General features: G+C 40.6%; 1 protein-coding gene across 1 annotated transcript in view; it reads right to left on the reverse strand.

Moving 5' to 3' along the window:
- Nucleotides 1-3,539: 3,539 nt before the first annotated feature.
- The window catches only part of mbtps1 (membrane-bound transcription factor peptidase, site 1), a 28,098-nt gene continuing 17,284 nt past the window's right edge, over nucleotides 3,540-14,353 (reverse strand). The window contains exons 12-23 of the mRNA XM_084936233.1: nucleotides 13,500-13,644; nucleotides 13,144-13,332; nucleotides 12,742-12,914; nucleotides 12,542-12,657; nucleotides 12,219-12,375; nucleotides 10,709-10,833; nucleotides 10,512-10,589; nucleotides 10,244-10,384; nucleotides 10,031-10,162; nucleotides 8,631-8,757; nucleotides 8,029-8,159; nucleotides 3,540-4,476 (exon numbers count right to left, since the gene is read on the reverse strand). Of these exons, the coding sequence (XP_084792359.1) occupies nucleotides 4,268-4,476; nucleotides 8,029-8,159; nucleotides 8,631-8,757; nucleotides 10,031-10,162; nucleotides 10,244-10,384; nucleotides 10,512-10,589; nucleotides 10,709-10,833; nucleotides 12,219-12,375; nucleotides 12,542-12,657; nucleotides 12,742-12,914; nucleotides 13,144-13,332; nucleotides 13,500-13,644 (1,723 nt within the window). The 3' untranslated portion in view covers nucleotides 3,540-4,267. The remainder of the gene's footprint in view (nucleotides 4,477-8,028; nucleotides 8,160-8,630; nucleotides 8,758-10,030; nucleotides 10,163-10,243; nucleotides 10,385-10,511; nucleotides 10,590-10,708; nucleotides 10,834-12,218; nucleotides 12,376-12,541; nucleotides 12,658-12,741; nucleotides 12,915-13,143; nucleotides 13,333-13,499; nucleotides 13,645-14,353) is intronic.

Below are 14,353 nucleotides of genomic sequence, written 5' to 3' on the forward strand. Positions count from 1 at the left end.
TGCTGCTGCCTTCAGGTGCTGCTCAGAAACTTTTTACCTGTCTTTTAACTTAATCCAATGGATCACTTTCATATTGTTGTTGTTGTTATCTTCCCAAGACTTTCCTCTTTGTTTTGGTTTATTTTGTTAAAAAAAAAAAAAAAAAAAAAAAAGTAATATTTAATCTGCCAGAGGACTTATTTAGAAAGCGTTCAATGTGGCAAATTATTTGAAAACAAATGGGGTTTTTTTACATTTGTTTTTACCTCGTGTAATAAAAATGACATATTTTCTCAGTCTATATCTTATTCTAAAGGTCCTGGCAGTAAAGTAGAAAATGTAGTACGCAATGAAATACGCTCTAACTGAACAGCAATAGTGTGAAATGTCTAACTAACCTTAATAATATGTTCGTAATAAAAAAAAAGAAAAAAAAAGTCAAGTTGAGGTTCTCAATTCAGTAACCTGAATATATACACACAACAACAAACAGCCAGTATGTGTGCGTGGACAGAATTAAAGAAAAGGCTGGAATATCTATGCTAGGGAGCATCTTAGAATGAATCCTGGAGGTTGGGGTCTTTGTGAGGGCTAAATGTCCTTGACTGGTAAAGACAGTGAAAGTCTGGAAACAGAGTGGATGAGGAAGACTAAGACCTGCAGTGTGAACGTAGCCTATGGATCTGGCCTCTCCATTAGTGTTTTCTGCTTGGAGCAGAGGATCAATGGAAGATGCCAGTCTTTCTTTGAAAGCTTTCTTGCACGTTCTTTTCTCTAAACATGCCGCCATTGTATCCCCTTTTCCGTCTTCCCTCTCATTCCCTCTTTTTGATGCTTTTGTCTGCTTTTGTTCGCGGTGCCTCAGTTAGCAGGTTGTCTGGTCTGGAAGGGGAAGTAAACATGAAGACAGTTCTGAATGGCCTACATATGTCCAGCAGAAATAACATGGGAGCATCAACTTGTAAATTTCATGCACAGGATTGATTCAGGGGTACAAAAGCCAAACCCACTTTCTTTGAACTCATCCCTTCCAAAATTTATATGTCACTTTATTTCACTTGTGAAATTGAGTTTCTTGACTTTTAATTTCATGGATGAAAATGAAAAAGCAACACAAATCAATTTCCTGCGGTGCAGTCACAGGGTAACAGATTGCACCCCGGAGTTTAAAGCCAGCTTTCTGGGGGGAAAGAAAGGAGAGAGGTAGAAGCTACAAGCAATTTGTTGATTTGCATGCATAACCCATGTGTTTGGGATTCAGACACTGAGGAAAAGGAAATTGATCTCACAAATTCCTTTGAAAATTAACGAGCCTGCCACCAGGATTGGGCATGGAGATAATGAATGAGCGGAGCTGTGTTAATGGGGGTCCTTTCACAGCTTAGGTATCACAGGCCTGGACAAGCTCCAAGCAGAGAAATGCTACAGATGCAAGACACAGCACAAACAGAGAAAATGCTACAAAGCAGCTATAAGATGTGAGGAAGAATCATGGCCCTGGTTTGACTCACCAGCTACACACATGGGAAATTAATTAGTAACGGATCCTAGTGGGCACATAAAAGTATCAGAAATCGTCTGATTCAAATTTTTAACCAAAGGTTTGGCAGCATATTTTTAGACGTCATCACTGGCTGCTTTCTGATAGCTTCCAGGTATATGTGATGGGTAATTCAGATGATTTGGTGCATATTTCTTAAACACGCAGGAGGAAAGCTTATATAGAAAGTGGCTGCTGAAACGCTGGGAGAGCTGGAGGAGCAGGAGTTTAGATTTCAGCCAGCGTGTCATGCTGGATGCTAGTAGGATGTGATAAGGGAAGAACCAATGGATCATTTGGAGAATTCAGCTCAGAGCCACCCCAGTATATGTTTCAACTGCTCGTTCAGACTATAACCCTACAACCTGGTTGACCCAACAGGAAGTGCTGGCATCTGGGAACCTTGGAGGAAACAAGGGCATGTGACCTCCACTCACCACCAGCTTTCCCAAATCTTGTTAGCACGGCAAGCTGGCTCCGGGGTCATTTCCCAGTTTCCCAAGGTTCCGAGGGAGATTAGTTCTTAAGTGGAGCCATCATCCAAGAAGACTGGTGACAGATTCACAGGCTGATCTGGCCTATTAGGCTTGGATAAAGAGCCAAAGCTCAGAGCCCCCAGCACACCGGCATACATCACCTCTGATGAAATCAGCCTGCATCACTGAATTCAGCCCAATACCAATACTAAACCCATGAGTGGTGTGGAATTAGTCCAGTCAATCTGTGATTACTCCTCGGAAAGGAATGCAATTATTTCTTCTCAGCATTCTGCCTCATGTCACAGGTTTAACCTCCACTTTTTAATCACTCTCTAGCGCTCGTGGTGACTGGAGCCAAAATGTTAGGTACGTAGGTTTCATCAGTTCTTTGTGATACCTGCAGCACAGTGGAGAGAAAATGTGCAAGAAAATGCAAGTAATACAAAGACTAAAGCTATGATGGCATTTTTAATGCTGATTAAGCAGCTCAGTTTTATTTTTATTCAAATTAGGATTCGAGTCACCAGGACATCTATGTGGTCTAGCAGTTAAAGGTCAGAGCGGGTAAAGACAGGAACAATATAGTCCCCCAATCTACCTGTGGATGGTGACCTTTTGGCACATCAATAAACCTCTGTCTGCCACCTCCAAATGTTTATTGTTGAATGATCAAACATGCCCCCTACAAAAACCTTCTGGAACCTTTTATTGATTTTGCGCCATTTCTCCAGGTATTTTGCTTTTAAGAAATTACTTTTCACGTAGGTAGCTTTGTGAGATGTGTGTGTGTGACTGAACCATCCTTGATTTTTGGAATAGCGCATACATTTAAACTGCATCCACAGGATGGAAACAGAAAAAGAAGCAAATGCATGATGCACAGCTGTAACCATTGGACCAGACTTTCTACTGGTCCCAACAGGCAGCAGTGGACATTACATAAAAAAGGCAAAAAAATAAAATAAAATAAGTAAAACCACTAATGGAACCACCAAAAAGGTTCAAAAAGGTTGTTCATGGAAGCAAAGAAAAGAAACAGCAGTTTGCACACTGCTGATTCTTTGCCTTTATCACATGTGCATGCATTTTTCCATTTGTTCCCCTGCTAATATAAATGTAAGACTTAAAAATGTTTTAATTGGTGAGCAAATCTGCACCTCACCTCAAAGAACTCTCTTTAAGGTGTCAGGAGTGCTGCTGAGTGCATGACAAGTTTATATGAAGCCTGACTACAGAGTGCTCAGCCATGTCTGATGAACTCCCTGGAGTGGTTAGGGTTAACAACTACAGATTTTTACATTTTAAAAAAATCTGCAAGTTTTGCATTTCAGAAGAGTTGTCTTAGTAGATGCACCACTGTAGATCATATCTTAGAGACAAATTCCAGCAACAAGAATGAAAAATGTTTTTCATTGATTGAAAGTGTGCAGTTTCATAGATCAAACTGCTCTAAAAAATATGAAATATGCATTATTGAAAAAAACAAAAACAAAAAAAATCAGCTACTAATAAAATTATTAAAGTTAAAAGGAAGAATCGGGTCACTTTGATTATGCTTTTTAATTGATGAGATAAAATTCTGTCAATGCTACTGTGCTGACCATGAGATCAGGCAGGATGTCATCAACAGAACGCCCAACCACAGTTCATTCATCATATAAAACCCAAAACAAAACATAAAAAGACTTCTTTTTAACAGTTATGGGCAGGACTTATAAAACCATTGACAGAAAACGTAATCACCCTGTGGCTCTCATGCTGAAAGTATCAGCATCACTTCATGTGTCTGTGTGTGCGTTTCTGTTTGGAACTCCACTAACAGCTTTGTATTTGTACGTGTGTCTTGTATTTTAGTAAATGTGTTTGGGCTTGGCAAATTCAATAAATATAAAAGTCAAACACATTTCATTCATAAAGAAATGGGTCAAAGAAGAGAAACTGAAATGTGGACACTACGTCTGCAGGCATTGTTAGGACCATGTGTGTTTTATATCATGTGTGTAACACTGTTCAATGGTCCACAAATACATAAAAACACCCCCAGCAGCTTCAAACAGACAGGAGGCACAAAAAATGTTTCTGCTTCCAAAAAATTCCTGGAGCAGGTTCACGTCCGCCAGGCTTCAGTCTAAAGACAGCCATATGTCTGCCTCAGCAGTTCATTAAGACTCCATGTAATTCCAAACCTTCGTCAACACAAGTCTTCCTTTTAATAGCGTCTCAGTTTTGCAGGTAAACCCAGCAATCCAGCTGCAGTTCAACAATGCAGCTAAACTGTGGGGTTCTTCCCACTCGTCTGCTGCTGCTGCTGCTGCTGGAGGTACGTGGGCCGTTTGATGCGAGGTTTCCTGCGCTTGGGTTTGCTCTTGGACTTTGTGAGCTGGACCACAAAAAAGGAGAGGACGACCATCGCTCCCAGGAAGGCAAACACGGGGATGGTCTGGCCCACTTCTTGGTTGTAGCGGCCAGGCATTATTCCTAAAAGGAATGAGAGGGCAGAGGTCACCACCTTTATTCTCACTCATTATTGTTTAAATAAAATGTTAGGTGATGTTGAAGTGATGAATGATTGTTGTCTGTGGAAGCTCTTTGACTAAAAGTATTTTAAACATTAGAAATCTTAGTACCACATTAGTATAGAGTACTAAAAAAAGGAAATAGGTACAGAACTACTGAAAAATGCAAATATAAAACTAGTACTGAAATACAGAGTTTGTACAATTCCAGCAAGTCACCTTCATCCTTCAACATATCCTGAACTCTCTTAAACAACCTTTCCCATTTCTGTAAGTAGACTTCAGGAATAATTCTCCAGGCGTCTTAAAGGACATTTAAAGCTCTTTTTCAGATGTTCGCTGCCTCAGCTCTCTGTGAAGATGATCTCACGGGCCCTGGGGAGGCCGACCCATGACTGATTGTGCTCCATTGTGTCTTTTCTATTTATGTATGGTTTTTTTTTACTGATTTGGCAGTGTGTTTGGGACCACTGTCATGCTAAGTATTGATTGCAAAGTGGATCAAATTGAGGGTACTTTTTCAGTACTTAGTTTTAAGCTCCCCAATAACACTGGCTGAAAAGCAGCCCCGAAATATGACAGTCTCTCCACCGTGTTTTACAGAAGGCTGTAGTCTTTCCTGACTTTCTACTTGCATACTATTGTTATCTGTTGTTGATTTTCAGCACAATTCTTGTGCAATTGGGTATATGTCAGCTTTTTCTCCTTGTTTCCCCATCCCTAAAAAGTTTTTTGACAACTACCCTTCCATTGAGACCATTTCTGACGAGGCGTCGGCAAGCAGCAGATGGATCCACCAAAGGGCAAGATAATCAATTTCTTATGGACATGACTTTCAGGTACTGTTCTTCTGCTGTAGATGGTCTAATAGGGCAGTAATTTATTTTGCTTTTTCCTCCACCAGCCAAACCATTTCATATCCACATTGTAAGTTACTATTGGACACTGCAAGCAACCCTGTAATGTACAGGGTGGGCCATTTATATGGATACACCGTAATAAAATAGGAATGGTTGGTGATATTAAAGTCCTGTTTGTGGCACATTAGTATATGTGAGGGGGCAAACTCCTCAAGATGGGTGGTGACCATGGTGGCCATTTAGAAGTCGGCCATCTTGGATACAACTTTTGTTTTTTCAATAGGAAGAGGGCCATGTGACACATCAAACTTATTGGTAATGTCACAAGAAAAACAATGGTGTGCTTGGTTTCAACGTAACTTTATTCTTTCATGACTTATTTACAAGTTTCTCTTTGTTCACAGCCATTGACATGTCGAAGAGGTTAACACGTGAGGAGCGGATCGAAATTGTGTTGATATCTGGTGAACGCAGTAACCGGGTCATTGCAGCAGATTTCAATGCAAGACACCCTACGAGACCACCCATCTCCCATGCTACAGTTAGCAAACTGCTTGCTAAGTTTCGTGAAACTGGTTCAGTGTTGGATTTGCCAAAATATGGACGCAAGAAAACTGTCACTAATGAAGAAATATCAGTGGCTGTCCTAGCTTCATTCAGCAAGAGCCCACAGCGTAGCACTCGCCGCATGTCACTGCAGAGTGGCATTAGTCGAACATCCCTTCGGCGGATATTAGCTACTCACAAATGGCACCCTTACAAACTCCAGCTACTGCAGCATCTCAGCGAGGATGACCCAGATCGGCGCACAGAATTTGCAGAATGGGCAAAACAAAAATTGGAACAGGACCCTCAGTTCACGCAGAAGATTTTGTTCAGTAATGAGGCAAACTTTTATGTGAATGGTGAAGTTAACAAACAAAACCACCACTATTGGTCTGACACTAACCCACATTGGATGGATCCCTCCAAGACTGTTGGACCAACAAAAGTGATGGTTTGGTGTGGTATATGGGGTACAACGATAGTGGGTCCATTCTTCATCAATGGAAACCTCAAGGCCACTGGATATTTGAAATTGCTACATGATGTGTTTCCCTCTTTGTGCACTGAAGCTGGCACGTTCCCTGAGTTTTTCCAGCAAGATGGTGCACCACCACATTATGGGTGCCAGGTCCGAGCATTCCTAGATGAACAGTTTCCTGGAAAGTGGATTGGTTGTCGTGGGCCAGTTGAATGGCCCCCCAAGGTCTCCCGATCTGACCCCCTTAGACTTTTATCTTTGGGGTCATCTGAAGGCAATTGTCTATGGTGTGAAGATACGAGATGTGCAGCACCTGAAACTACGGATACTGGATGCCTGTGCTGGCATTTCTCCTGCAGTGTTGCTATCAGTGTGTGAAGAGTGGGAGAAGAGGGTTGCATTGACAATCCAACACAATGGGCAGCACATTGAACACATTTTATAAGTGGTCAGAAACTTGTAAATAACTCATGAAAGAATAAGGCTAATTACGCTGTATTCATATAAATGGCCTGCCCTGTATTTAACCCCTGTCATATGTCAGTCAACAATATATATATATATTTTTTTATTTCCACTGGTATCCATGTCATTTGTTCACGTCAGTTGACAGAAGTTTGCATCATTAACAGTTACTTCATCTGTCATTCTTACCAACATCTAAACTTCACTGAAATTTCTCATTCTCTAGTCTCGACATTCAAGATAGATTTCTTCTGTGTGAACACCCTTGATTACGTCACATCGCTTGTCCCAATGAATTAATGAAAAGCATTACCAGCTGCTGGAAGAAAGACGTTATTCTCCAACTTTATTTGCTGGTCTCTGGACACTTGCTTTGTTTCACCTTTTGAGTCAAGCTTAATATTTAGAGCACTATACCGAATCTCGCATATTCATGTTGTACCCTGAAGTGGATCTTCTGAGAAATTTATCTTTACATTGTAGCAATCTGTGATGTGTGCTAGTTACATGCCAGACACAGTATAAAACCTTTGTGAAACAACAAGAAAAGGGCTGTAGCACTGCCCACAATGCTAAAAGAAAAGCCTTCCTTCTGCCAATGTAGATTCTAACGTTTCCTCATTTTTCAAAGCTCTCATCATATTTTACTAGACCCGGGTCTGAAGTCTTCTTTCTTTCCTGTTTCCTAATAATAGAAGCCACTGTTCATTATTTATTAGCCTGGAGTCCAACAGGATCAGGCAACTTTCAGCAGTTGTGTCAGAGCAATGCAGACACACCAGTCTAAATGCAAATCACGATGCACTAAATCAAGTTTTGACCTAACTGATGCTTTTCACAGGTATTTTAGTGCTAAAGGTGACGCTAGGTCTGCTGAACATCAAAGAGATGTTCAGTTCAAATAGCTCCGACTTTGGAAATTGTACTTTTTTTTCTTTTCTTTTTTTTTTTTTTTTTTTTTTTTTTTAAACTGAGGACAGTCAATGTGACCATGTATAGGGTGACTAGTCGTAAGAGCTGTACTTTTAAAACTGAAAGTGTTTTGTCTGTGTTTTAGGACAAGTCTCATGAATTAAAAATAAATAAATAAATGTATCCTTATGCGTTTCATTAATATTCTTTTCAAGATAAAAGCTGCATTTTAAAAATTTTGCTCATGTCTTACCTCCAGGGATGTCCCAGGCCCCGCTCTCTCCAGGTGACAGAGGCCTGACCTGGGGACGGTATGCCCTCACATTAGGCAGAGCCACTTTGTCCAGGTCCACGGAGAGAAGCTTCTGGTGCTTCCATAGATTACTGGGAGCACAAAAAAAGAGGTAAAAAAAACAAAGGAGTGTGAGAAACTGAATCCAAACGCATGTCTGTGTTTTGCTTGCCTCCCTCATTCTTAAGTTCATATTTACACTTGTTCTATTTGGTGACAGGAAAGAGAGCAAATCCATGTTTGACTGTTGAAATGAGCTGCTTCAAAGCATCACTGTGACAGTTAAATCTGGCCCCCCACCCCCCGCTGGGCTCTTTCTGTATACAGTGATGTGAGGAGGAAAAATTATGAAAATGTTGACAGCAACATGCTCAGAAGGAAAACTAGACTGTGATATTCTCTAGACTATCTGAAAAACATGACAAGAAAGAATTCAGCATGAGCTAATGCAGCTGTCAAAATAAAATGAAATAAAATACAAAGAAAATAAAGTCTGAGTGGCAAGTGAGCACTGGGACATGCAGTTTCGTTGACCAGAGAATTTAGCTGCTTGAGGAACCTACCTGGGGGCTGTCTCATTGACTGGCTGAGGCTTTGCCCATGACAGATGGGGACAGGCCGGTAGTGGGCGGGGCTTCGGATCTCCGAGATGGGCCTCTAAAACCTTGGAGTACCGGTAGAGATGGTTCCCTAAAGGCAGTTGCAGAAAGAGAAAAAGCAGAGTACCAAAAACGTCAAGTAAAACATCTACTCATATTACAGATGTAGTGCGAGAGCCTTGAGGTCACTTGTAGAGCTGGAGCAAAAAACCTTGAACTTTGAAAGTGTCCCAACTAGTCCTATTGTAAGACTGTTGATATAGCAAATCAAACAACTCCAAACAAGATCAGTTTTTAATCTTTCTATCACTGATTTTACATCCAAGGAGTTTTCATGTTTGTAAATTTCAGCCAGTGGTGAATCATAGCATAAAGCAGGCGTGACTCTATAATAAGAGGCTTCGAAAAGCACGACTGAAGCTTGATTTAGACGTGCACATGAAATCTGCATTCTGTTCTTTCATCCCTATACGGCATCCTTCCACACCATTCAAGTTGTTGTTGTATGCATTTATCGGGAGGTGCACGTTGGGTTGCACAAATTTTAGGGTGTAGGGTTACAATTGGGACATGGCATAAGTCAGCGGTCCCCAACCCCCGGGCCATGGACCAGTCCGTGAGTCGTTTGGTACCAGGCTGTGAGAGTTGACGCTCAGGTGTGAAATTTATGGTTTTCAGGGTTTTTGTTTTTTTTTATCGTTAACTCAGTTTCTCTGGGTCTTTTCCTGTGTTGTAGTTGTGTGTCTTATCTTTAAAGAAATATTTACGTGTTACCATAGCGACCAGAGAGCATTAAGGGGCAGAGAGGAGGATGCTACTCTCAATGTTGTTGGCGCATTTCAGGAGAACGCTGCTAGTAAAGTTACACAATTACACAGTGAATTCGCGTTTATTATTATTTTTACAAAATACCACAGTTTTTGTCCTGGTTGTATCATTTTATTTTGTTGCATTTATCCGTGACACCTTAATGGCCAGTCCGTGAAAATATTTTCTAAAACGGTCCGTGGAGCAAAAAAGTTTGGGGACCGCTGACGTAAGTTACGATCAAGATCTGAAGCAGAAGTATAAATCACGTGCAAGATGGGTGGGGGTTTTCTGGTGTTATGTGATTATTTAACATGCAGTATAGTATTAAGGCACTAGAAATCTAAATTAAGTGATTTTAAATGGCTTAAGTGACGTAATTAAAATAAACTGTATGGTTTTTCCATTTTCTTCTAGTTATGTGACGTAGCTATCGGTCAAGACAATGTAGAGGTAAACCCAGAATCTACAACACATATGGCTAATGCTCAAGACGAGAAAAATTTAACAGAGTAGAAACCATCTCAGTATAGTATGCAGGCCTTGTCCCTCCTCACCTTCCAGTCTCTGTGGCAGTGGGTGCTCGGCACCTGTGGGAGGTGCCACTCTGCTGTGTGAATGGCTGAGGCTTGGAGGGGTCATACTGTAGGAAGTATACTGAAGCAGAGCATCTAGCAGCCAGAAGCAGTCTGTGAAATATACATTTAAATAATTAGCAAGTAAGTAAAATTTTCTCTCTGTACCTGTGCAAAAACACGCAGAGGAGCTACCTTTCTGCCTGTGACTGTCATCTATACAGTTTGAATCTCCGTACAGAGCGATACGACCTCCCCCATCAGAAGGCGTTTGGTACAGTCCGAGGATGGGAACACCCTCCACCACTGCGGTCTCTTGCTTCAACACTTCCAGACCTGTGAAAACACACACAGAGTGTTACATCTGAACTAAAGAAACACAGATTAAAAAGTGGCCTGTCAGCTAGCATGGCTGCTGGCCAACATTAAACCAGGTTAAACACTCTTAAAGGGGTGCTGGCACCTTGGTCCTTTAGGTTCTTGGCAATCACTATTCCATCTTCTGGGAAACGAGCAATACTGCAGCCAGAGGCGTAGTACACTGAGTGAAAGAAAAAAGACAAAATAGGCTTTATCTTCAATAAAAAATTAAATAAATATATGAAATAAAATTTAAACAGATACATGTGTGAAAATTAAAAGGCTGCTTTTATGGCTTACTGTCATGATCAGCTAAGGTGAAGTCCCCCTCGTACAGGCCGTCACTGAAAGCCATCCCCCACACTGAGATCAAGTCGTTCAGAGCTGGTATGTTAGCGCCCCCTGTGTCCGGCATCCACCACTGCCTAGAGGTTGCATAAAGAAAAATCACACCACAATCATTAAATTAAGGCAAGAAAAAAAATTAATTAAAAAAAAATCCCACATGGTTATGAGAAGGTTAAACAAACTATATTTTCAACTTAACAAGCAGAGGACTGATCTAAGAAAATAAGAAGCCACATGAAAAAAAACAACAACTTTGAGAACAATTAATCAAAAACCAGTTTAACTAAAATCTTCTCCAAGTTGTGAATATCTTTCATAAAATAATAGTAATGCTAAAAAAATACTTTCAATATCAATACAGACAAAACTTTACATTGGCGGATTATTTCATAAAAACAAGAATTGCTTTTTAGGTTCCCTGTACAGTCTTCTGGGTTGTTTTGCCCAGAAAAGGCAGCTGTGAATGAAGCTCTCACATGAACCAATGCCATTCAATTAAAACTGAATTACTCAACATAATATTTGGAAGCCGCAAAGCCTATATTTAACGGAGTTAAAGACTTTTAATCCTGCGGATACTGAGTGACAGCTTGGGTAGGATATAACGGGAGTAGAAATCACTGGTGAGTAATTGTAATCTCTGCGTGACGACTCAAGAGGTCGTATGATGTACAGACTGAGGATGCATAGATGCAGATGAAAAGAAACTGTGATACAGTACAGTACCCAACAGAATTTACCATGCAGTCATTATATGACATGAAGCAGCTGTTTAATCAGTGAAGTGTGCAGGTGGAACAGAAATAGAAAAAACATGCATAGAGATTCTCAAATGAGAGAAATCAGTCAGAGTGTAACTGACTGATGCAAAATATTTTTTCCGCACAAGTCATTCTATTAAGAGCAAAATTAATCCAAACCACTCTGCGCCAATTATCAACCTGTTCTGCAATTATTAAGGGTGTAGAGCTGCTCTAGACTGATGTACTGCATCCCCTTACAAATGTTTTTCCATTAACTGTTTTCAAAAAGTTGACAGCAGTTTATGTCAAATGTATTAAAACATTTGATGTTTATAGAGGAATCTACCACTTTCTACAACTGATGATTTTTCCTTGCTGCTGTGAACTGGCACCATCCTGGTGAAGCACATTAACTATATCTCATTTACCAGCATTGAAAAGCTCCCACATTTGTGTTTTTGCACAGAACAAGACATAAAACAAAACACTACATCAAAAGAATTAAATTTAAACTACCAGCAATGACTAACAATCCTTTTTGTCATGTGCAAAATCGTGTTCACTGCCAGAAAATCCAACAAAATTCACGTGTCAGGGATTCTGTTAAATTCACAGCTGGGCAACAAAAGTAAAAGCCGCGCATAAATTTATTTACAAAACATAAGCCCGTATTTATTCTCTTATCTCAATCATCACTGTCATACCACTGAGTTTAATACCTGGTGTTTTCGTCGTAGAACTTGACCTTCCTCATGACAGAAGTGTTGTACCAGTCGCTGAAGATAATGAGCGACAGACCGTTGTCGATGTCTCTCCTCAGCTTGGTGATCTCCTCAGGAAAATACTCCTCCTCGCTGTCTACCATCAAGAGTGTGCCTGAAGGGACACATGAGCAAATAATCCTTTAGTTTGTCATCTTTTTCTAAACCATAAACAATGAACACTCGGGGAGAAAAGCCTCTAACGACTGCCTGGAGCTCCATTGTTTGGGAGCAGAAACATTCTCATTTTGTTGTGCGATTTTTAGTCTCGGTGGTCGTACCATACTGACTGGCATCAAAGCACGTGATGGGAGCTCCCAGCACCTCAACAAAGTACCCCATACTTCTGAGGTGCTGGTACATGTCCCTGAAGTTAGTGTGGATGTGGTCCCCATTCCTGAAAACACAGAATACTAATCAAAAGCACAGAAAAGGAAAACTAAAAAGATTCAGTGAAAAGGCTTTATTTGAACACACGAACCAGTCTAATGGGTCATTTTTCATGCGGAGGTTGTCGCGAGGAAAGTAGCCAGGAGGGTAGCGCAGGTTGTGGTACTGATCCCAAAGCACCCTCTTACTGCGTGGAGGCGTCGGCACGATCTTTACCTTGATGGGCAGTTTGACTGTGGAGGTCAATTCCCCTCCAACCTCCGACTGAAAAGAGTGAAAAAGATCAGGAAGGCAGATGAGTAATGTCTGTAGAGCAGTGATTAGTTATAGAAAAAAAACTAATCTGAGATCATGTAAATAACTTCTATGTAATTACTAAATATACACTTGAAGTAACACATCTGGTAAAAGATACCAGATGTGTTAAGAAAACAGACAAAGAGGTTGGCAACCGCTGCTCTAAAGCTACTTAGAAGACAGCACAGTGACTCACGTCGTTCTCTGCAGGTGATGCCACTGTGACCATCACATGACCTTGTGCAATCCCTTCCCATGACGCTGCTTTCTTGGCCACAGAGATGGACACAGCCAAGTATCCGGCCCACGGCCACAACACCGGTGAATATGAGATGGCCACATCGATGTTGTCGCCGTTCTGAGGAAGGTAAGGCTGCCAGATGGGCTAAACAGAAGGGAGAAACTTTTAAGTCGGCTTAGAAAACCATTAGATCATCGTGATGTCAAATCCCGGTGAGTTGTGATACAACTTTCCTTCACTTATTATTCTAAAGCACTTCAGCGCCATTTATTTACAGGAAATGCAAGCCTGTGTGGGGATTCTTTGCTTACTTTGTCCACAACTCTGCCGGTGACACCCATGCCGTTGAGAATAGTCACATTGACAATGGTGGGCATTCCTCCATAGTAGATGGGCTGAGAGCAATAAGGCCACATGTATGGGCACTCTGTTAAGTCGATGTAGCTGGGAGAAAGACTGGGAGGAGAAAAGCACAAATTCTAATGACACTCAACAGGAAGGTAGAGATGCAAAAACAAGGGTATACAAGAACTAGTTACTAAAACAAAATATTATAAAAGAATAAATAAAAAAAGCACATTCCCAAAGACTGTATGTTTAATGTCACTGTGTCCCAGTACTTTTCTACAGAAAAACATAGAAAGTTTGACTGGGGTCATGCCATGTTAGCTCAACTCCAGCAGACTAATTTGGATATTGGGATCCAATCATGGTGCAGAGAAAATTGAGGTGATGTCAGCCCTTATTAAATGTAAAAGCTAAATAATATATAAAGCATCTCAGATCAATTTGAGGCATGCTGGAAATTCTGCTGCTCAAAAATTAAACCAATGCAAAAAATAAATAAAGATGCTTCAGTTATAAAAGAGAATAAATCCCCACAGACTCTAAAGTTAAAATGAACAACTTCAACAATGAAATTAGTGGTACAAAAAACCAACCAACCAACCAAAAAAAACGTTCAATATACATTTAATATAGAACATTTTTTAAAAACACATCAACAGTCAACTAATGTTTTTTTGTGTGGTACAGCCTATCCAAGAAATCTCTGCTCCAGTTTTGTTGAATGAAATTCTACTATTTCAAAATCCAGATGGCGACAGCCCAAATGATCATATTAGTGGAATGGACCTGACGCAGTCTGATATTTAATAACAGATCA

Source organism: Perissodus microlepis, chromosome 7 (assembly GCF_051167445.1).
Source record: "Perissodus microlepis isolate ML-2025 ecotype Zambia chromosome 7, ASM5116744v1, whole genome shotgun sequence".
NCBI classification, from domain to species: Eukaryota; Metazoa; Chordata; class Actinopteri; order Cichliformes; family Cichlidae; genus Perissodus; species Perissodus microlepis.